This window comes from Triturus cristatus, chromosome 7, assembly GCF_964204655.1.
Source record: "Triturus cristatus chromosome 7, aTriCri1.1, whole genome shotgun sequence".
NCBI lineage: Eukaryota > Metazoa > Chordata > Amphibia > Caudata > Salamandridae > Triturus > Triturus cristatus.
The window spans coordinates 1,126,597,138-1,126,620,726 of record NC_140590.1 but is presented as its reverse complement, the minus strand read 5'-3'; the positions used below and the strand labels follow the sequence as shown (position 1 = coordinate 1,126,620,726).

Here is a 23,589-nt window from a genome sequence, read left to right as displayed (position 1 = left end):
GTGCAGGACACAGGGGTGGTTATACCCATGTCCTTTGTCCAGATTCATGCCAGCGCAGGAACCAATGGCTCCCAGAACTGGTTTGAGCTGGACTATGCATAGGGACACCAAATGTGGCACAAGTGCAGACTTTCAGACACTCTCAGAGTGCACCCACCCAGCCTCATACACTAAATCCTGTTTGGGAGATGGTTACACCTCCCTGTGACAGGATGCCTATTGTGCTGCCTTCCTCTTCTCGAGCTTGGCTCAGCAGCAGGAGGGCAATAATATGTCTCTGGTTGGCAGCTTCTATTTTGTGGTGTCCGGGTCGAGAAGGCTGGCACCGTTTAGACCAGTGACCCCACGAAGGTCACTTCAGAATGGTAGAATCATACCTCCCACACCAGTTACTGGTGTTGTGATATGATTCCAAGGTGTTTGATACCAAACACGATATGTTTCTATGCAGCTGTTTTCGAGATAGCATTTACCATGAGGTCATAATGCAACTCTACCTATGTGTCCGGCTGAGTCACAGACAACACGGGAGAATGGTCCACGAAGGCTGCAGAGAGGCTCTGCTCATGCAGGGCCACTCTCTCACATAAAACACAGCATCCTGCCTTCAGGATTGTTAAGGCCTGCTATAGGAGTGACTTATACATTTTAAGTGTAGTGACAAATAGATATAGTGAACCTATGTCTAAGGTAAGTGGTATAAGCACCAGCTTACACACGTTGCAGTAGCAGACCTGTAGTTCCATTTTGCATGGTCTCTCATGGGTGGCATAATACATGCTTCAGCCCATGGGAGGCCTCTGGGGTGCCTATGCCCTGTGTACATGGGGACCATATACTAGGGACTTATAAGGTTACCCAAGTATCCAATATGGAGTGTGCCAAAGTACATGCATTGCAATTTTAGGGAGAAAGCAGATAGACTGGGGTCCTGGCTAGCAGGATCCCAGTCAGCCTAGTCAAAAACCAGAAAAACACCAGGCAAAAAGTGGGGGTAACCATACAGTCAGATCCAACCTTCCTACAATAATATTTTGTGACTTTTTATTTTGCTCTGTGATATACAACTAGGCCCTGATTTACATATCACTTAAGTTACGCATGGCAGCAGAAAAGTTGCTCTGCATGGAGGGCAGAGAGCAGAACAGTGACAATTTTTCTAAGACATGACGCTGTTCTACTCTCTCCCTACGTTGGTGCACTTAAAGCTGCCATTCCCCTATGCAGACACCCTTGTGAAATAGTGCAAGGGTTTCTGCATTGTGGAAAGCATAGGTGTTATACTATAAGCGCTCTCTTCCGGATCACTATGCTTTAAGGCGTTTCCCACTTTGCATGAGTGCTGTACAATGCAGGACACATGCAAAATGGGAGAAACATGGAGAAATGAAAACATTTCTTCTCGTTAAACCTGCCTTGAGGAGGTGCAGAATTTGGGTGAAAATCCCTGTCTATAATTCTTTGTAGATAGGGATTTGAGGCAAAAAAATACAGGTGGTTGCGTGGGAATGCCCATGCGCCACCCATGACACACACCCTTGACCTAAATAAATGCAAGACAGCCCATTGCTAAGCTCTGTGTTACTGTAGGTTACAATTCAACAAAAATCGGTCTTTGCGTTAGATTGCAGATACCACCTGAATGCTTTGCTTGGAGTTTGCGCTACAAAAGTAACACAAGCCTGATGCCAAGTGTTTGTACATCTGGGCCTTAATTGGGAAATACATTTCAGGTTCCTTTAACAAGTAGAAGATTATGGTAGTGTTCACGACCCAGGTAGAGGATGGGCCACTGGGATCTTCATTTAAGACTTCATTTAGAGTTGGATGGTGTAGAAAAGGGAGAGAGAGTGGTATATATACTGGAGAGGAATAGACATAAAGTGAGAGACCAAGGGGCTTGTTCAGGATTTGGCAGAGCAGGAGCCTCCCCATAAATCAGCAGGGCGACCATCCCTCCACACATGCCATTCCTCTGCTTCATTTAGAGATGGGGTGATGTTAGGTTTCAGGGAGTGGCGCCTTTGGAGACTCTGCTTTTTGAAACTTTTGACCTGGCAATCCAGTGCCAAAGAGCTACTGGGTCATCAGTAGTCTTAAATCCTCCATACTTAGACATATATTTTTCTTGCATCATTCAGGAATAAAAGCGCATTGGTCTCTTGTGACATAAATTCCTCTTTGCCTCAAGGCCATTGATTTTTCATTTGGTTTAAAGAGCCTTGCTTTGTGTATTTTTTAAAATCTTGTTCACCTGAAAAAGGCTTACACTATTTGTAATTTCTGAATCTGTCTCTGTGCCTTTTCCATAACCGGCTATGACTGTGTAAGGGCTTTTCTCTTTGAAATCCTGTACTTCTAATTAATGTTCTCTCTTCTTTTCAGGGAGGAATTGCAGGAATAGCTGGAGGTCTTGTGGTAAAGTTCACTTTATTGTTTGAACCAATTTATGATGACGTTTACTGTTTGCCTGCACAGACAGAATCACTTTATAAATGTTTAAATCTTCTCAGTAAGGCTTTCTGATAAAAATGCACTTCCTCTCCTGGGCACATTTGTGTTTCATTAAGTGTTAGGTATTCATCACAGGCCGGATTTACTAACCTTTCATGCAGAGCAGTGTGGCTGCATTGACTGAAAGAGGAGAACAGAAGAGCACCATGTATACTGAGATATGGCAGTGTTCTCCTCTCACCCCACACTGGCTCACTTTGGACTGCCATCCGTCAAAGCTCACACCCTTGCATCACAGTGCAAGGGGGTTCTGTCAAGCACAGTTTATGTACTGGAAAGGGACCCTTCCAGTACAAAAACCATGCTGTAATACTGTTCCAGCTTCCTATGTGTGCTGTACGGTGCAGAATACTTGCAGAGTGGTAATAATGTCTGTTCCTGTGACTTTCACGCAGGCCTAGAAGACGCATAAAGTTTTGGCACAAATACTTGTCTACAAATGTTAGTACGAAAGGAGCTGTGTCAAAACTCATAGACGGTTGCATGGGAATTCCAATGTACCACCCATGGTAAATCCTCTTGATGCAAAGAAGCACAACGTGTAATTTTAGGCAACATTCCAATGCAAATCATTATTTGAGTTGGAAAGTAAAGTATAGCACAATACTTTGTGCTGAGTTTGTCTCACTTTTGTGTGACTAAATCTGGGCTGTATACCTAACATGTAACAACAAAAAGATCTGAGAACCCACATCATATTTTTTAACGTTGATGTTTGTGAATCAGGCTTCCCTTAATAATTATGTACTCATATTTGGGGAAAATGCACATTAATTTGCTGAAAGATTGTGATTCATTCTTTTACCATTAACTGGGAAATTAATCAGTTACAAAGTACACTCCCCAGATACAACGTCCTAATCTGTGAATGTTTATTTAATGATGTCTTCTCCAGTGCTATCTAGACTACTGGTATAATGTACCCATCACTAGCTGTTGAATATTTTAGGATATACACCTCATCCCCACTGCTCTGTGCTTTGATACCGCTATTTTTGTGAATGTTTCCGGTTGAAATGTTACTGATGTTCAGTAAATAATTTAATCATTCATCGTTTAATAGAGCGCTAATGTGTTGTTTTTCAGACACTTGCAGGCACTTTTATATGCAAACCTTAACTTAAAAACCAAATGCCATGCTCATGAGCTCACCCTAAATAAGAAAGATGTAATTTCAATGGTGGTAAACCACAGTATAGATGAGATTACATGTCACTTGTCCACCCCCCACACTCTGACAGGAGCAACTATGAATGAAAAATCATTTATTGATTTGATTATATGTTATTTAATTACATTTTGTTTGTATGAGATATTATTTATTGACATAAATATTGTGGATTCATACGCATTGTTAGTGGTGTGCATGTTATTGTTTGTATGACTATTCTGTTAGTTATGGGTTGTGGCCATGACAATACCTGCACTTTAACCTTTCTATGTTTCAATGATTTTCTTGGGAAAATATATAACATCTAATCTTTTTGGGAGGGTACAACTCCCCCTCTCCCACCTCATTTGTTTTAACCCTCTCCATCTTTCTACCTATAATCGAGGAATGTGTGTGTGTGTGTGTGCATGTATATATATACATATATGTATATATATGAATATATATATGCAAAGAATGTAAAAATTAAAGGTTAAAGCTTAGTTACAGTTAAGAAAACTATATTTAACCTTTCTTTTCTATGTTCCAATGTTTTTGCAGTTTAACTTTTGTTTGTATAGAAACAAAAGATTAAAGACAGTTTTCTTAACTGTAACTAAGCTTTAACCTTTGAGATATACATATATATATATATAATATATATATATATATATATATATATATATATATATATATATATATATATATATATACATATTTATATATTCACTTAAAAAACCATAGGTTTCACACACGTTATAGTTAGGAATTAGCATTTAAAAAACCTTGCAAATTCACTTAAAAAACTATAGGTTTCACACAGGTTATAGTTAGGTGGACATTTCCCTCGGAAAAATTCCCCCGTTATAGTTAGTTCAGATAACTGTAATTCGCACGCCCGCAATCCACTGCTGATGATGCCAGATATTATATCACTGTATTTAGACACTTATTTACCCATGTCTTCTTCCATTAATCTTTAGCTATACATATATTACAAATATTTATTTTTCAGAAAGACACATTTGTCATCAGTGATGTAATATCTGACGTCATCAGCAGTGGATTGCGGGCGTGCGAGTTATAGTTATCTGAACTAACTATAACGGGGGAATTTCATTGGTTTTTTACGAGGGAAATGTCCACCTAACTATAACCTGTGTGAAACCTATGGTTTTTTAAGTGAATTTGCAAGGTTTTTTAAATGCTAATTCCTAACTATAACGTGTGTGAAACCTATGGTTTTTTAAGTGAATATATATATATGTATATATATATATATATATATATATATATATATATATATATATATCAAAGGTTAAAGCTTAGTTACAGTTGAGAAAACTGTATTTAATCTTTTGTTTCTATACAAACAAAAGTTAAACTGCAAAAACATTGGAACATAGAAAAGAAAGGTTAAATATAGTTTTCTTAACTGTAACTAAGCTTTAACCTTTGATTTTTACATTCTTTGCATATATATATTCATATATATACATATATGTATATATATACATGCACACACACACACACATTCCTCGATTATAGGTAGAAAGATGGAGAGGGTTAAAACAAATGAGGTGGGAGAGGGGGAGCTATACCCTCCCAAAAAGATTAGATGTTATATATTTTCCCAAGAAAATCATTGAAACATAGAAAGGTTAAAGTGCAGGTATTGTCATGGCCACAACCCATAACTATATATATATTCATGTATATATGTATATATATATATACCCAGAGATAGAGAGAGAGAGAGAGAGAGAGTAAAGCAACACTGCCACATGATATTAGTTCTGTCTGTTTAAACACATAGGGTTTGCCCCTACAGATATTATATGGTGTGAATATACCTGCAAGTTGGTAGAATGTTTTGGGCAGCATCATTGCAGGAAAGCTTAGGGGCTTGGATGCAATATTTCAATGGTGTTAGGATCCTTCTTTAGAATCTCTACCAGTTTAGCTCCATGGAGAAGGAAGACATGAGCATCATTAAAAATACAAGTATACATCCCAACATTTCGTGTTGACATTTACATTGTCATCATTTTGTAAAAATGTCCTTTAAACCTTCTAATTCTATTGTCTTTGTCCATTATTGTTCTAAACTTGCCTGGTTCTAATGCTGAAAATGCTATTCATATGCAGTTTCATATTTCTGTGTGGTGAGGTGAAAGGTTTCCCTCTTTAATTGTTTCTTGTTTCTTTCCTGAAGGGAGGCATTCTTAATGCAGCAGGAGGCCTTGTGGTAAGATCAGTCTCTAATTTAAAAAATAATTTGTCACAAACTCTCTCATTTATATGCGTTGCAACACCTCCGAGTACTAGCCCTCCTTGAACCCCTCTACACACATGCATCCACACACACACACGCACACTATGTACAGTTGAATAATTGGTTTAAAACAATTTTACATGGTAAGAAATATACCTCTGCAATTATTATTAAGAAAGTGAGGAATATCGACCACCTGCTCCGAAGTCTCTCCAATATTGTCCATTCTGTACAATGAGTTTTAAACTCAACTCTAGTGGTTAAGGCCTCAATTAGAGTTCGGCGGCCAGGCTACTGCTTCACAAATGTGACTAATGTCTTGTCCACCCTATTACAAGTACTTTATATCCAAAGGCACGTGTAATAAGAGGAAAGGATATCTGTCACATATCTGTCACATTTGATTGATTTATTTATGCGTTTTTATATAGCTCAAACTTTACCCGAAGGTGTCAGAGTGCTTTACAATAGAATCAGTTACATTATATAAGGACTTCAGAGTACTCGAATAACATAAAATATACGAAACAAAAAAATCCAAACTCACGTAATAATGGTAGTAAGTACAAATGTCTACTACAGTTACATATATGCAAGATTCAAATTCACCCATGATTACATTTTAAGAAGAGTTGAAGCGATTAGGGTTGGACAAATATATATCACATTTTTACAGAGCATGATCTGCCCATTGCTGGAGTTCTTGAAGGGCACATTCAGGCAGGCCTTTAGGGGCTGTTGCACTCATGGGCTGCATTCCTGGAGGAATCCTAGAGCTGGTGAAGTTCAGATGTCTTTCACAACCGTAGTCCCGTTTGCCAAAACCTCTCCAAGGCAGCAGCAGAGATGCCCGGGGGCCTGTAGGGTGTCGATGGGGGTACAGAAGTTTGCTTCAGTTTTGCTGAACCCAGCACATAGACTGGGGTTTGAGATGTGGGAGGGGTAGCGTCAGAGTGGTTTGGGTCGCAGGGATGTCCAAGTTAGAGGGGGCCACCGGCACACCGGCTCACCTTTGGCACTGTGTTGGGGCCTCCATGTCAGCCAAAATAGAGTCCTTGGTACCAGTTGGCTGGGCACAGCAGTGCATTGGCATTGGACCCGGAGTCACAAGGCCAAAGATCAGCAGCAGCCTCCCTAAACACCCGATGGTGCTCAGCAGCCTTCTATGTACTGGTTACTGGGCATGGGGGAGCACATCAGCGGACCCGGGAGCACACGTCAGACAAGCCCAGGCCGGGCCACAAAGCACACCACCCTCCCGCTGGAGTGAGCTTCACCGCCAAGATGGTGGTCTCCTGCATTACCCCTCTCCTTTGTTGTTGTATTGTTCTTGCTGTAATGCCCCATTCCATGATCCTGGGCTCCACTGTCTGCCATGGGAGATCGAGCGATAGTCTCACTCAACTCCGGAACATGCGTGGCTAGATGGAGGGGCTGCATTGTGATCCATGCCAGAACGATGATCCAGAGACCAGGAGATCCTGAAGGGACTGCCTTTTCAGTCGGCTATCGTACAACATGTTCAATGGCATTTGTAATATGGTAGGCAAGATATCGGTCACATTTGTGACAGACTATACCATTTGCCAAATTCTAAATTAGGCCCAAAGTCCTCTGTTATGCGCACATCAATACTGAGAACAAAAGTCTAGAAGTCACATCATTCATTTTGGTGCTTGCATAAGGATTTCATTATTATTTAAAGTCAATTATGTAAAGTGCATTAAACTGCATGCTTTTGCAAAACATTGTATTAGTCTCAACCTTTTGCATTACATATTATTCAGTATGGGCATTCTGCTTGTGAGGGAATAATTAAACAGACAATAATGTGGTCATTTTGGTCCAGTCCTAGCACTTTTATTAAGACTTAAATTTAGAAAACACAACCCTTAACTTTTCTTATTACATTACACATTCATGTAAAAGTGTGTGATGGTCAGAATCGCCGAATTCATCAAGGTCTCGAATATACATTTGTATGTTTATGCTTACGAGTTGCCTTCATATCCTGACATTTAAACATGCCCCTTTCAGAAATGTATTTGCAGTCCTATGTTGAGCATGGGTGTGTAATACATTGCTCTTCATTGAAAACTCACCTTTGTTCTTTGCAAAATGTGAATTTACGTTCAGAAAAGAAGTTGTTTACAGATAATATAATGTCAGTGTAGCAAATCTGCTCCCATGTAGTCGGACCATAGAATGTTAGCCCTGCTTCATGAGCCTGCGACTGAAAAGTCTCACGATGAATCACCTGCATAAACTTTCACATATAAAGAATAGTTGCAACTTTTCATGAGGAACAGTGGTTTTCAATCAGAAATCTCCTAATGGGAACGTGCCTGACAAACGTTTGTGAGTACTCACAACGCTTCAAGGACATTCATTTGGTAGAAATCCCTTGGCCTTGATTAACCATAACATTTCTTATTGAGCAGAGTTATTCCTACAGGACATTCTGCCTCATTGGAGGAATTTAAGTATGTGCAACCCCATGCGTGAGCACAAGTGAATATTTTTACTCATAAATGACGGTTTGTCCGCATTCAAGTGTCACATTCACAGAAATACCTGATCCTCCAATACAGGCCTCCATAACGGGGCCAAGATCATAGAGAGAGGTAAATACCACTGCTGAATATATAGAAACCCCACTCTTGTCATTTACATGGTATCTATCTCCTGATAGGTTTCGCAATTTGTCACTCTCACTTTGTCAATGCTGATATGTTACTTGCAAAGGGTGGCGTTTGAACTTTAGCAGGTGGATGCAACTTTGATTTAAAATATGTTCATAGATCAGTGGAATATGCATTCTGCTCTGATGGAAATTAAATGGTGCAAAAATCTGCAAACAAAGACTGCTTTCATTATGTCATTCGATTTCTTCCTGCCCATTCACAGTAACCAAATTTACTACAAATGGCAAAATTTCCTAACAACATGTAATCATGCAATGTGGCATAATAGTTCACATTTGATTATAAAAAATGACATGAAATTTTGCTAATTATGCCAGTGCAAAAAACAATTCCATCTGAGCCTTGAGAGGTGGTCATCCTTCATGTTTTGGAGTGAGCAACATTCTTCTCTGCTAAAATTGTTTTCCGGTCATTTTTCTGTGGTAATTAATAGAGCAGTGTTAATCACAGTGAAACAAATGCTCATTGCTACATATGATTCTCACAGGACAGACCACCCTACAGCACTTAATGAAATTTTGCAACACAGGTTTTGTTCTCCCCTCTAATTCAGACTTTTTTACCTCCTCCAGGGTGGTGCGGAACATTTGGTCACCGGAATCGTGGTACAAATTTAAATCATATTCTATAGGTGCATTAGGGATTATTTTGAAGAAATTATATTTCCATGCTTGAGTTGTATTTGACCATATCTGTTGCATGTTTTGAAGTGTGTCACAATCTACCGTGCCACTACTGTTCTTCATCATAAATACAATAACTGCAATGTTGACTCTACTGCAACACAACATGCATGTGTGGGCCCATAAGATACCAAATTCCAGTGGTGCAGAAAGGGTGCCATGGGCCCACATGCAAGGGTTGAAAACAAACCCCAAAATCTCAATTGTTTAGTAAAAACAGCCATGTCTGAGATGCATTGGGCCCCTTAAGCCACTGCAACTGCTGTCCCATTGATGTCTATTCCTCTGCCAAAGTCCCTCCCACACCGATTCCCGATAGCAGACATTACAGTGTATCAGCCAGCTGCTCAGTTATTCTTTATTTTGTCTTGCAGGGCGGTGCTGCTAATTTGTTAGGTGGAGTTGCGGTAAGCATTACCTTGAATGAGCACAGGCGAGGGAGCCTGCAAGAAACAGATAGCCCCATTTGATTGATTCTGACTGATAATGCAATCATGTTTTACAATATTCCACCCCCTCCTCCCAGTATTGCTGTTTTCTCTTTTCCCTGCAGAATAGGCCGTTACACCTCACCAATATAAACATCATATTTAGATTTATGTCACAATCTATGCTGCTGCTACTGTTCACAATTTTCAGTATCCTTTGGACCTGCTGCCAGGGGCGGAGCTTTGGGGGGAGGAGGGGGGTGTATTTGTAGTATATAATTGGGTATAGAGGCTTTCAGTCTGGTATGGTGAAGTCACTGTCAAATTTAAGCCTGGATCTTTACATGCCCACACTGACAAACACACACTGACATTCTCCCTCTCTCTGTCTCTAGTCTCTGCCCTAAAACTTGGTTAGTTTGAAAACTATTGTGTTTTAAGTACGTCTAACAATCCTCTCTTTCCATTGGCTCTTAAGCCCCCCTGTTCTGCTTCTCATAATGTATTTTAACAAGATATGCCAGCATGATTGTTGGGAAATCTGAAGGTACCCCCCTCAACCTTACTGTCTGCTGCACCTTTGATAGGTATGTCACTGCTAAAGTCCCGCCAACATATATTGCCTGCAGAAGACTTAACAATGTGTCTCATTCCCTGCTAACCTGATGTGTATTTGTTCCCCAGGGCGGTATTGGAAATGCACTAACCGGACTTGTGGTAAGCTTTAGCTCTGATTCTATATCGTTGAAGTGTGAAGGGGAACTCCTGCTGAAAACTGTTGGTCTCACATATGGATTGCTTTTGATCTATAAATGAATCATATTTTATAGTATTACACCTTCCTCTCTACTAATGCTGTCCTCTATTTGTCCTCTAGAAAGGTGTTACGAACATAGGAGCCGGAGCTACAGTAAGGAAAATATATATACATCTATATCATATAAATTATACATTTATATTACTCATGTCTTTTCATTGTACAAAAATTATGAGTAGGGGCTGTTGATAGCATATTTCCATTGAGATAGGGCTTCACGACTCTTGGTTGTTACATGACATTTTATCCACTAGTTTTAGAAGATGTCACCATCCCTTTTACAAAAAATCAGCTCTGTTTGATGACAAGGATAGTGGTTTAAATACAACAGTGTTTGTTTACAAAATTAAAAAGATAAAACTACATTAGTGGTGATTCCTGTGATTTTAGTTAAAGTCAAAGTTTCCGTGTTTCAAGCTCAGGAGTATTGAGACCACTTAATGGCAGATCAATAAGCTACTGCTCAAGTTCATAACTAAAGGTGTGACTATACCGTACATATATATGCACACTGTGTCATCCCATTCCTGTATCTATGTCAATTCTCTGAGTGAGCCAATCAGTTGAAAAGAGTAATACGATATTAAAGGCAGAAGAGCATGGGATAAGAGGTAATTATTTCATACTGGTAGGTGGAGATCACACCTGCTAGTAAGTGATGCAAACAAATGTCTAAAACCAGTTTCCCGGAAAGGGAAATTGCATTGGTGTACCAGTCTTCAGGAAAAAGTGTCCATATGGAGTTTGTGTGATGGAACATCGCATGCCTATACAACTCATGCCTTACCACGCGGTCTTAACCATGACCGTGTCTTTACGACACATGCCTTTACCACGCATGCCTTAACCACGCAATTTTATGGTAAATACATGACTGGTAAAGGGACATGTGTGGTAAAGATCACACTCCTGTCCCTCTCCCCTAATCCCTAAAAATTGCCCCCTACCATCTAATCTATCCATCCCAGGCATATAAACTACCCTGACGTCTATCCTGATCCTTAAAATTCAACCCCCATTCCTCAAAATTCTTCTCCTACCCCAGCCCCCTTCTTGAGCCCTAAAAACATCCCCACCCTGTTAAACCTTCCCCACCTCCCCCTGCCCCCTGCCCCTTGCCCAACTGCCCCCTCGAACTGTAAACTGCCCCTTTCCTGTCCCCTGGCCTCAGCCCTAAAACCCAGCCACCTAAAAAGTACTCCAAAACCAGCCACCCTCCCTGAGCCCTAAAACCAGTCCTACCACCTAAAACCTACCCCGCCTGCCCCCTGCACCAGCCCAACGGCCCCCCAGCCTATAAACATTCCCTTTTATGTCCCCTACCCTGAGCCCTAAAACTCATGACCCCCCAGCCCTGAAAACTACCAGACCCCCAAGCCCCCAAAACTATCCTAGCCCCCATAACTACCCCCATCCCCTACAAACTACCACCACCCCAAAACCCCACTTACCTCACCGCCTTGCAATCCTTCCTCTTCCTGCTTCCTGCTCTTCGGCCAGCTAGCCAGCAACTTGACCACGCATATGCGTGGTTAAGGCATATGCGCTGTCAAGGCATATGTGTGGTTAAGGCAAGCATGGTAGGGCTTGCAATGTCAGAACACACGTGGCTGAGGCTGCTGTGTTCCAACTGTTTTTCTCATAAGGACACCCTAGGAAATGTAGCATCACTGTAGGAACATATTTTAAAACAACAATGGATACCACTCACACATCAACTGACAGAGCCATGCAGCCAGGTACAAACCCACTCACATGCCTATACAGCCACTCAGACATCCACTCACACAGTGATACAGTCACACAGCCACTCAGATGACACTTTAGAAATAGTATTACTCATCAGTAGTAGAGAGAGTATAGTAATTTAACGTATAGGGTAGATTAGTATTTATCTTTAAGTTTCAGAAATGTTAACAAAACACTTACACTCACTAGATGATGCCAGCAGTGATGTCATTTGAGATGTCATCAGTGATGTCACTGATCATGTCATGAGTGATGTACTAGGCGAGATCATAAGAAGTGCAGTGCGGGGGCATACGTTATAGTTAGCTCAGGTAACTATAAATGCTGAATATCCATGGTGTTTTGCGTGTAACATCTGAGCCTAAGTATAAAGTCCCAGTAACTTTTTTCTTTTACTGAATTTCTAAGGTTTTTTAAATTCTATTTTCTAACTATAACAACACTGTAATCTTTGATTTTATAAGTGAATTTTGAAGCATTGTTAAATTTTATTTCCTATCCATAATGTCCCTGTAAACATTGTTTTTCAAATGAATTTCAAAGGTTTAAAAAAAAATGTATTTCCTAACAGTATCCTGTAACATTTGAGAGTATGTGTGTGTGAGTGGCTGTATAGGTCGGTGATTAGGTATGTGATGGCTGTATGGGTCTGTGGCACATGGTTGATGGGATTAAATGCAGGAGTTAGAAGAGATTAATTATGATTAGGTTGCAGAGGTATGACTTTCAGCAGAAGGAGGGAAGATTGTGATCGTGTAAATGAGTTGGGAGAAATTTGATGAAATAGAGAATAGTCAAACATGCATTTGTCATAGTAGGTTGTCCTGAGACAGAGGAGGCATGCAGAGCCTGGAAGGGATGAAGAGAGACATTTGAAAGAGAGAATAAAAAAGGAGAGGCGGCAAACAGAATTTTAATCAAAGGAAGTTTTTAAATGCCGGATTCAAGGACTGTAGTGAATATTTTTGAGACAGCATGCTGTTTGAGGATGCAAGGATGTATAAAGAAGCAACATTATGTACTTGTGAAGATTGTGCTATATCAGAAATTTTTAATAGGTACTAGAAGCAGATACAACCATCTCTTTGTTGCTACACTACTGCTAGACAAATGATCCAGCCAGGTCAGTTTATGAGCTCAAGGGCTGAAATTGAAAAGTGAAAGATAATGGCTGGATGCATATTTCGAGAAAATACCTTGGAAATAATGTACACATTGAAAAAGACATCCTGCCTTTCATCCACAGGTTCGAATCAGAGTATTAATTATACAGCAGAGTTGGATACATTTAAATACCTCTGATTTGCATTGGCACGAGATGGAAGATGAGAATAGCTTCCCAAGGAGTGGAAGTGTATTACCTGCATTACAATGGCTGGAGGGCAGGGAATGCAAATACTGGTATGAGTGAGGGGGCGATGAAACGGCTCCCTTTACAAATTTAATGAACACTTTTGTTAGCAAATGGCTGCTGGTTAAACTTCTGAAGCACTGTCCTTTTTGAAGATGCTGTAGGTGAGTAGGGGTGGAGCTGCAGGTTGAATGGGGCCCTGAAGGTGAACTCGGACAAAACGGAGGTCCTCATCCTCGGCCCCACCCCCTCAGCCTGGGACGACTCCTGGTGGCTGACCGCACTGGGAGCAGCACCAAGACCCACCGACCAGGCACGCAACCTGGGGTTTATCCTCGACTCAACACTCTCCATGGCCAAGCAAGTCAACGCCGTCTCATCCTCCTGCTTCAACACCCTCTGCATGCTCTGCAAGATCTACATGTGGATCCCCACCGAAACAAGAAGAACGGTCACCCAGGCCCTCGTCAGCAGAAGGCTGGACTACAGAAACGCCCTCTATGCAGGAGCCTCGGATAAACTCCTGAAATGACTACAACGCATACAGAACGCCTCTGCACACCTGATCCTCGACATCCCTCGCCACTTCCACATTGCACCCCAGCTGATAGACCTGCACTGGCTTCCTGTTAACAAGAGGATCACCTTCAAGCTCCTCACCCACGCACACAAGGCACTCCACAACACCTGACCAGCACACCTCAAGAGACGACTCACCTTCTACACCCCTAACCGCCAGCCCCGCTCCGCCGACCTCGCCCTCACCACCGTCCCCCGCATCCAAAGAGCGACCACCAGCGGCAGATCATTCTCCCACCTCGCTGCCAAAACCTGGAACACCCTCCCCATCCTCCTACGGCAGACCCAGGACCTACTAACCTTCAGGAGGCTACTCAAGACCTGGCTATTCGAGCAGTAGCATCACCCCTCCCCCCAGCATCTCAAGGGTGAGTAGTGCAATTTACATATTTCTTGATTGATTGATTAGGTGAAACCAAGCATTTGTCTACCTTTAGTTTGTTTTACATTTGTTTATTCACATTTTTGCACACACAATGATAACATACATATTGATCAATGTCAGTAGGTGACCTGCATGTGATACAACTTTACAACAACAGAACAACTAACTTACAGGACAGAAAGTCGAAGAAGAGATCGAGCCAGCGAGTTTTATTGCACTTTACATTATACATGTCTATACGATTATGCTTTTACACATTTTGCTTTATTTAACTACCACAACAAAAGCAACATTTGTGTATTTTGCTATTTAGGACCTTTTGTGTAGAGTAATGTTAATTTAGGTACTTGACTCCACCATATCAGGACCAGTACTATCAGTATCTTCAGTTTGTTATGTGCATATCCATTCCAGGATTGGACCCAATATATCTTTTGGCCTTGAGGCAGGGGGCATAAGTTCCCAATATAGGGCATGTTGGGTCTGGCAGTAGGCAATGTCCTGCAACCAGGCTTTAATCGATGGTGCCTTGGTCTTCCCCCAGTGCATAGCCACTCGTCTCCTTGCCAGGAGTAGGAGCATTACATGTAGTTTCTGTGTGCTCACCGGAGTATATTTCACGTATCCCAGTAAGCCTGTGAAAGGTGTAGGGTCTATTAGAGTTCCTACTGATTCCCCAATCATGCCGTAGATATCAACCCAGTATTTTGCTACAGGTGGGCAACTCAAGGCCAGATGCAGAAAAGACACCGGCTCAGCCCTGCATCTCCAACAGCTAGCATCAGGCCTAAGTCCCATGCAGTTTAGCTCCATCGGTGTCCTACAGAATCTATGTAGGAACTTAAAATTTATTAGCTTTAGCCTGTAATTGAGAGAGAGCACATGTAGTTGGGAGCAGCAGAACTTCCACTGCTCTTCTGAGTTTGGAGGATTTATTTCAATGTTCCATTCCATCAGTGCTTTTGGAAACAGTACCAGAGCAGTGTTGTGCATGTTGCTATAAAACCTTGTGATAAATTTGAGTGGAGTTGGGCCAGTCAGCAAATGTTCAAGTGCATGTAGCTTAGGTGGGGGCCTTAGGAAGGTGGTGTTTGCTTGTTGGCAGGCCTTGTATATTAGATGATATAGAAATAACTATTCTTGTTTTGCCAGTAAGGGGCGAAATGTATTCTCAGGATATAGATCTGCAAATGTGTGTTTATCCCTAGCCCACACCCCAGCACCACACTTACTGGTCCTCCACTGGGGGGATACATCGGTTATGCACCACCGGTATAAAGGGTGCATATAGGACCTCTAATTTGGCTCTGTTTCCCAGACCTTCCCAGACCCATCTTAGTGACTCAACTGTGTCAATCTAATTATGTGGTCTTCTATATGGCTGGCATATAGCAACTGATAGTGGCGTGGGTGCAGCTTTATCTTGCTCAACTGCAAAATTAGGCTGAAACGGTACAGGGTGGACCCAATAATGGAGGAACTGAGCTTGGGCGCACTATGTATATGACGGAATGGTTGATGCCTTCAGACCTCCCTGTGTCAGGGGAAGCATCAGTAGTTCACATGAGACCCAAGCTTGTTTTCCAACTCAGATCAATGACGTTAATAGGGACTAAAGTGTCTTGAAGAAAGCCTGTGTTAGTGTAAGTGGAATATTTATAAATAGATATAAAAATGTAGGCAAAATAACAATTTTAGCTATTGCTATACGGCCGGCCAAAGACAAAGGTAGTCTATTCCAAGTAACTCTCTTGCCCTCTAGCCATGTCACTGCCCTGCCATAGTTCATGACACACTGTTCTTGAATATCGCTGCTCAGCCATATTCCCAAATATCAAACAGGTCCTTCAGCCCATTTCAGAGGGTACTCCATTTGACAGGGCTTGGTGTTTCTCGTGAGTGTGAATAGAACCGACTTTGTCCAATTTATTTGTATACCTGCTAGTCCCCCAAATTTTAGGATTTTCCACAGCACTGGGTTTAAATTGTCTGCAGGTCAATAATAAACATTGTGATATCATCTGAGTATAGTGATACGATGATTCCCCTGGTGGAGAAACCCAGTCCCCTGTCCTCGTGGTGCTGCGTCAATCTAGCAGCTAATTGCTCCATAGCGGTTGCAAACAACAGGGGGGACAAGGGGCAGCCCTGTTGTGTACCTCGGGTGATTGGTATCTTCGAAGAGACCAATCCATTTAATCTAAGTCTAGCAGAGGGACTTGTATACAGTAATTTGATCTGGTTAATGTATGTTGGGCTAAATCCTAATCTTGCTAATATAGTAAAAATATATTGCCACTCTAGCGAGTCAAAGGCCTTGGTGGCATCTAAAAGCACCACCAAGGCTTGTGTTTGGGGATTTAAATAATGCAGTACTGAGAAAAAGGTGCGTAGATTGTGTTCTGTAGCTCTACCTGGGATGAAGCCCGATTGATCGGGACTGAAGATCCAGGGAGGTAGGGGCTGCATTCTGTTTGCCAATAATTTAGCATACATTTTGGTATTGGTATTAATTAAAGATAGAGGGTGATATGAGGCTCTATCATTGGGCTGTTTCCTTGGCTTGAGTAGTAATAATATGATTGCTTCTCTAATTGTGGGGGGTAGAATCCCAGTTTCCTGCACTTGTCCTTACAGCGTCAGGAGCTGGGGGGCTAACAGGTCTACGTAGCTTTTATAGAATGCAGCTGTGAGGCTGTCCGACCCCGGGGCTTTATCCGAGGGCAGGCTGTTTATTACTTGTTTTACATCTTGTACAGTGTAAGGCTCATCCAGGTAGGCCCAGTGCCGCTTGCTCAACCACAGAAGCTCAATCGAATCTAAATAGGTCAGCACCTCCACCGGTATTGTACGTGAGGAGGAGGAATATAATGTGGTGTCGAATTTTGTAACTTGGTCTCAAATTTTTGCGGGCCTCTGACCTCATTGTGGTTATCATCCAGTATCTCGGATATGAACATAGCATTACCAGGTGGGCACAGCATATGAGCTAGAGTTTTACTGGGTCTGTCTCCCTCGCCATATCATCTAGCCTGTGCATATTTCCCCCAAAATTTCACCTCTCTGGGTGCCTCCGCTTCGTATTCAGAAATTAGCTCCCTAATGTCTCTCAGGAGTTTTAGTTCTCCCGTTCTGTAATACTGTAGTTCCAGCATTCTTATGTTAGATTCTAGTTTTTGGATGGTCAGCCTAATTGATTTCAATATCCCAGCCTGTCTGGAAATACACTGCCCTCTTATAACCGCTTGAAGGCCTCCCATAAAGGAGCTTGGAATTGCACCGTTCCTGCGTTTGTGTCGAAATAATCTTCTATATCCCCTATGATTTGTTCCCTGAAGATGGTATCAGTTAGCGCATGAGTAGGGAATCTCCAATTATTAACCTTAGGGAGACCCTCGCGCATGGTCAGTCTCAACAAGACAGGAGCGTGATCCGACAAGGTTCAGGATAGGTGTCTGACCTCTGTCGTCCAAGCTGCTATGTCTGGTGACACCAACCAGTAGTCTAAGCATGACCAGGCATTATGATGTGCTTATATACATGTGCTCTTAGATGTATCCGGATGCCTGTGTCTCTAAATATCTAATAAATGTCCCTCTGTTATTATGGCGTTAAGTGTCTCGTTAGATCTTGGGTGTAGTCTGCGAGCCCCTCCCCTCCTGTCCATATGGTTATCTATTAGAGCGTTGAAGTCTCTGCCCCATATGACTGTGTCATGTCCTACCAGGGTGATTTTAGCCCACACAGTTTGAAAGAAATCTGGCGAGGCAACATTTGGGCCATATATAGCAGTGAGTGTAACTTTTGTCACACGTAGCCTCCCACCCAGGACCACATATCTGCCCTCTGGTGTGTCCAATATTTGCCAAGTCGGATCAATATGGACATCCCTCTAGCAAAGTTAGAATAGATAGAAGAGTTGATTGAGCTCCAGCACTTGTTATTTAGCTTAGTTTGCGTAATGCTGCTTAAGTGCGTTTCTTGTATAAAGCATATCTATGTTGTGTCTTGTCAAGTAAGCGGGTACCAGTCTGATTTTACGGTGGTTATTTACTCCTCTGATGTTCCAAGTAAGTAGATTAAGGGTCGTCATGGAGGAGCGGCTTTAGCATTAGGTGAAGAATCTAGTGTGCCTATTGTCTCTGGGTAGTTACAATAACGATTCTTGTTGATGTGACCTAGTGGTATATGAAACGGTGAACCCAGTGTAAAATTCAAGCTTGTATTTATCCTCTACTGGATTCCTACTCTAGATTTAAGTATCATTTTCTTACTGTCCTGTATAACTTTATTAACATTACCATCCCTACGTCTGCAAACAACAACCCCCCAAACAGGTTGAGTATACGACCCCCCATCTTTTAAACTAAAGTAGGATCCCCAATCAAGGGCCCTGCGAACTTCAATGGGAGATCTCCCTTGAGGTATAGATGCACCAGCGTACAACCCCGCATTGCAGCGGGGTGGCCGCACAGGTGTTTGGGAGCCTACCTGCAATATAACAACGCAAAATGTAAATGGCAGTACCGGCTAGTGGCCGACTATACATTATTCTAACATTTTAGAGATATTTGCAACTGAGCAATAGCAGAATTAGATTTATAGCAAGTTAGTGACAATTTAGCAATACCTGGCGGTGCCAGGCTATACGATTCAGTAATTATCACTAATTCTGACATCAGGTGATGCAGCCATAGCTGCTCTGGTCACTTTCTTCTGGCCCCCAACATGTTTTGCGTACTTCATGGATGATTTTGCGTCTTTAAAATGGTGCACTGAACCCTTGTGCATTATTTTTAGTTTTGCCGGGTACAGAAGAGCATGGGTTATCTCTGCTTATTTCAGGAGACGCTTAAGTGCCACAAATTCCCTCCTGGCTGCCTGGACCGCCAGGCTGAAGTCCGGGAACATGGAGATGTTGTTACCCTTGTAATCAACGATGCCTCGTTCTCTGGCTAGGCGCAAGACTGTGTCTCGATCCCAGTAGTTTAGTAACTGTGCCAAAATTGGTCTTGGTGTGGCACCAACCGGTGGGCTACGTCCTAGTGTCCAGTGGGCTCTCTCTACTATAAACATTCCAGAGAGTTCTGTGCCAAATAGGTCTCATAGCAAATGTTTCCATCTTGGAGATCGCCGTAGTTTCCGGAATGCCTATTATACGTAGATTGTTTCGGTGAGATCTCGCTTCAAGATCATCATTCTTGACTCTGATTACATTAAGTAGTTTGTCCATGGAAAGCAGCTGTTCCTTGGCTTCAAGTTGGAATTTGTGCACTTCCATTGCGTGAGTGTCTGATAGGTCTAATTGGGTCTAATGGGAGTCTACTTGTTTCTTGACCTGATCCATTTCCGAGGTAAGAAGATCGAGTTTATTGTCCATTGTTTTTAGGCTAGACTTCATGTCTAAAAGTAGGGATCTAAGGTCCTTGTTTCCACCCACTGCCTCATTCTGAGCACCCTGGTCAGTTTCCGCATCTGTATCCGCATCCAACTGGCGAGTGAGTCTTTTATTTTCAAAGGCTAGCTTTGTTTGCTTGGTATCATGTTTTCTCATGGCGCCAGGATTTTGTAATTCAATTCCCCAATCAGAAAGTCAAAGGAGGAAGGGGAGCAGATCTCAGGCATGTCCACATTGGGCTTAGGACTTCGTGTCGCTCAATTCTGCCCCCTCTCCAGCCCAATATGACTTGACAATTCCTTTACGGGCCCCTGCAGGCAGATCTTGATTTAGGGCCTTCTGTAATACGTCACTACTTGTTTCTTTGTTGGCAGTGTTGATGTTTTAAATCCACACTTTGGGTCTATATGACACGTCCTGCTCCCAGCCCCAATATTCACTCCTGTATCTCCACACGCCCGGCGGGGGCAACAGAGTAGCAGTCTATGCACTTCCCCTAGGCGGCACACCCAACAGTCACAATGATCCCGCCCGAGGGGACAACAGCAGCGATTACCGACGGTGAGAGCAGCCTCCTGCCCGGGACGCAGGACGCATGCAGTGCAGCAGCAGTCAAATGCAGCGACTGCTGCGAGCGCGCATCGTCGGTGGAATTCAGTCCCAGGACCTCACTGGCACTCTCAGCAGCTCCTTACTGGACCTCTGATGCAATCTTCGGCTTATTCAGCGCACACAGGTAGGCACCCAGTCCGCATCAGCATTTGGCGAAATCAGGTCGCTACCGCCAGGGCTCTCCGCAGGAGTCACCTCACGTCCCCGGGCAGGCCACGTGCCTCCCCAGGGCTCTGCCAGGGTCGGTCAGTTGTTTAGCGGCCAAATTTCAGCAGCAGTCTCCACTCTCCCTTCAGAGGCTCACTCTGCAGACTCAACGTTCCTGCCTGGCGGGGGACCACAGCAGGGCTCGCCGACATTGGGAGCAGCCTTTGTCTGCCACCAAGAAATGTTCACTTATGTAATTGTGTTTATTGATGAAAAAGAGTAATAATATGTTTTAATATTCTATATTTTCATTTTAAAGTGTATTATGAAATGTTTTTTAATATGTCATTAAATGAATGTTTTTAAGTTTAGTAAGTGTTATTTGGGTTTTACATTGTTGCACTCTGTTTCTTGGAAATAAAATTGCACCAGAGGGGCGCATATATATCGATAGATTACATACTTCTTGACCATATTGCCTAGGGATATATACTCTACTTGCATAGTACCCTGCCCTAGGAATTGTACATTTATTGGACAGGGGGCCCTTGTTATTTTTTATGAACATGCAGAGCAACAGCAGTCAAATGCGGCGGCCGCGGTTAACGCGCACAGTCTGGTGGAAAACGGTCCCAGTACCTCTTTGGCACTCTCAGCCGTTCCTTACCGGACTTCCGATGCAGTCTGCAGCCTATTAAACGCACACAGGTAGGTGCCTAGTCCTCATCGGCATTTGGCGATATTAGGCCTCTATCTCTGGGTCTCTCCGCAGCAGTCACTGCTCGTTCTCAGGTAGGCCACACGCCATCCCTGGGCTCCGGCAGGGCCAGTTAGTTGTTAAGCGGCCTTATTTCAATAACAGTTGCAGCTGTCACGGGTGGGCACTCCCCTGCGCCCACCCAGTCATCTTTACAACAGGATATTCATGCCCCGCCTTGGCGTCATAGCGGCAACGCATCTGCCTATTTCTTCTGACTACGTAGGCCGGTCGGGGGTTGCGCTCTGATTACAGACAATTGTGCAGTTGCTCCTCAATTATACGTGCCGCAGCCGGTTCCGGCCTTTGTTGCTGATGTAAGCTTTACATCCAGGGCAGTTTTAGGCTCCCAGTTTATTAGGATTGTGAAGAATTATTTTGCGGCCAGCAGAGACTCTCAAAGAGCGTCCATCTTGCTGCTCGGCCGGCCACGCCCCAAAGCCTTTGTCTACCTTAATTACACTTCAGTGCAGAGCCGCCACACCTCTTTGTGCCTCTATTGTGAGCAATCCAGTCTGGAGACTGCCCTACTGTGAGGGGCATCACTACACAAATGCTGGTTCTGAAGCGCAGCCTGGAAGACATTTGAAATGTAAATGTAGTGAAATTTCCCTTTCCTTATCAGGAAAAGTAGCTGCCACAGTCCTCCTGTTTTTGCAGGTATGGGCAATTTTAATGGCAGGAAAATAATTGTGAATTTGCTCCGACGGCATGTAGGTGTGTGTTTGTACAGCATCCTGTGTGAAAGTACGTCTGTACTTCTATTGTTTCTTACAATTTAGCCGCTGGATGGAACCCTCCCACTGCAGTGCGTGTCCTACCTGTCGCTGACAATTCCATTTGCAGTCATGAAGGCAGCCATCCTGAATCTCATTAGGAGGGGCAGTCTGCGTATGCCCATCCTCGTCTCCCGCCTGACCTGTAGTGGAGTTACAGCCTTCAATTCCCCAGAGAGTCTCCTTTTAATCCTACCTCAAAAATCTGAAACTATGTGTATGTTCCGATCTTTCACTTGGGAAACAAGACATCAACACAAAGGCCCTTTTGCTAAAAATAGCTCAAAGCAGAACATTTACAGAATCAGATGAATACATTGTATTAGCACAAACACCCGTGCCATTTGCAGTGGCTACTTTTCTGAAGCCTTCTTAGATCAGGAGGCATGTCATTGGGTTGCGGATTGGGTGCCCAAACCCATGTCCAATCTACAGTTTCAGGACTAATCCCAAAAAGCCAAGTAAGCTTCGGAAGCCAATGAACTGACTAGATTTGAAATTGATGACAATAAAACCTTCTGTGTTCAGTGCCTCAAGGCCATAAAACATCTTGCAAGCGCTGCGGCTACCCACCATTTATTATCTCCAGTATCCTATAATCTCTGCTCTTCTGAAGTGATAGAACGTGACCTGTTTTGTCATACTAAAACGTTTTGCTAAGGCACCAAAGACCATTCAGTCTGTAATGTGCGCTGAATGTAAATGAGCTTCACTATCTCAAATGCACCATTATTATGAGCCCCATGAACCCTCTTAACTTGCACAGTTTGGTGGGGGAGGGGTGAAGTTAGACACTGGACACTGCAGACTGGAGCCTCAGCTGTCAGTGTCTTATGGGAGATGAGCAGGCTCTGCATTCTTAGACAGTCTGAATGAAGTTGGAAGTAAGAAATGTTTCCTGGGCATGAACAAAGTATGGATGTCTGTGGTGCCATCACCAATTTTTTACTAAGGACTCCAAGAAACAAATAACAAAAAAATGATGCCATTCACGGGAGAGAAAGGAGTATATTCATATGCACAGCAAACAGCCTACATGGAAGAATAAAAGGGGTGCATACACGTACAGTAGCCACCCACATGGGCCGCATCTAGCCAGTGTACTTGTTATAAAAAAAACAGCGGAGATGGTGGCCTCTGGGGCACAAAGGAGCCTTAGGAGGAGGCCCCCATTTGCCCCCTCCTTCTAATTTTGCATTGCCACTAACTACCAGGAACTGGCCTGCCCGGAGCGCTATCCTGTTAATTCATGAATCTATTACA

General features: G+C 42.9%; 1 protein-coding gene across 2 annotated transcripts in view; it reads left to right on the top strand.

Moving 5' to 3' along the window:
* LOC146811211 (uncharacterized) overlaps window positions 1-23,589 on the top strand; it is a 74,008-nt gene that overhangs the window by 34,869 nt on the left and 15,550 nt on the right. Inside the window, exons 10-15 of one of the 2 annotated variants that reach the window (XM_085618240.1) lie at window positions 2,386-2,418; window positions 5,880-5,912; window positions 9,217-9,249; window positions 9,702-9,734; window positions 10,440-10,472; window positions 10,633-10,665. In XM_085618240.1, coding sequence (XP_085474366.1) covers window positions 2,386-2,418; window positions 5,880-5,912; window positions 9,217-9,249; window positions 9,702-9,734; window positions 10,440-10,472; window positions 10,633-10,665 — 198 coding nt within the window. The remainder of the gene's footprint in view (window positions 1-2,385; window positions 2,419-5,879; window positions 5,913-9,216; window positions 9,250-9,701; window positions 9,735-10,439; window positions 10,473-10,632; window positions 10,666-23,589) is intronic. The other variant, XM_085618241.1, reaches the window with a different exon arrangement.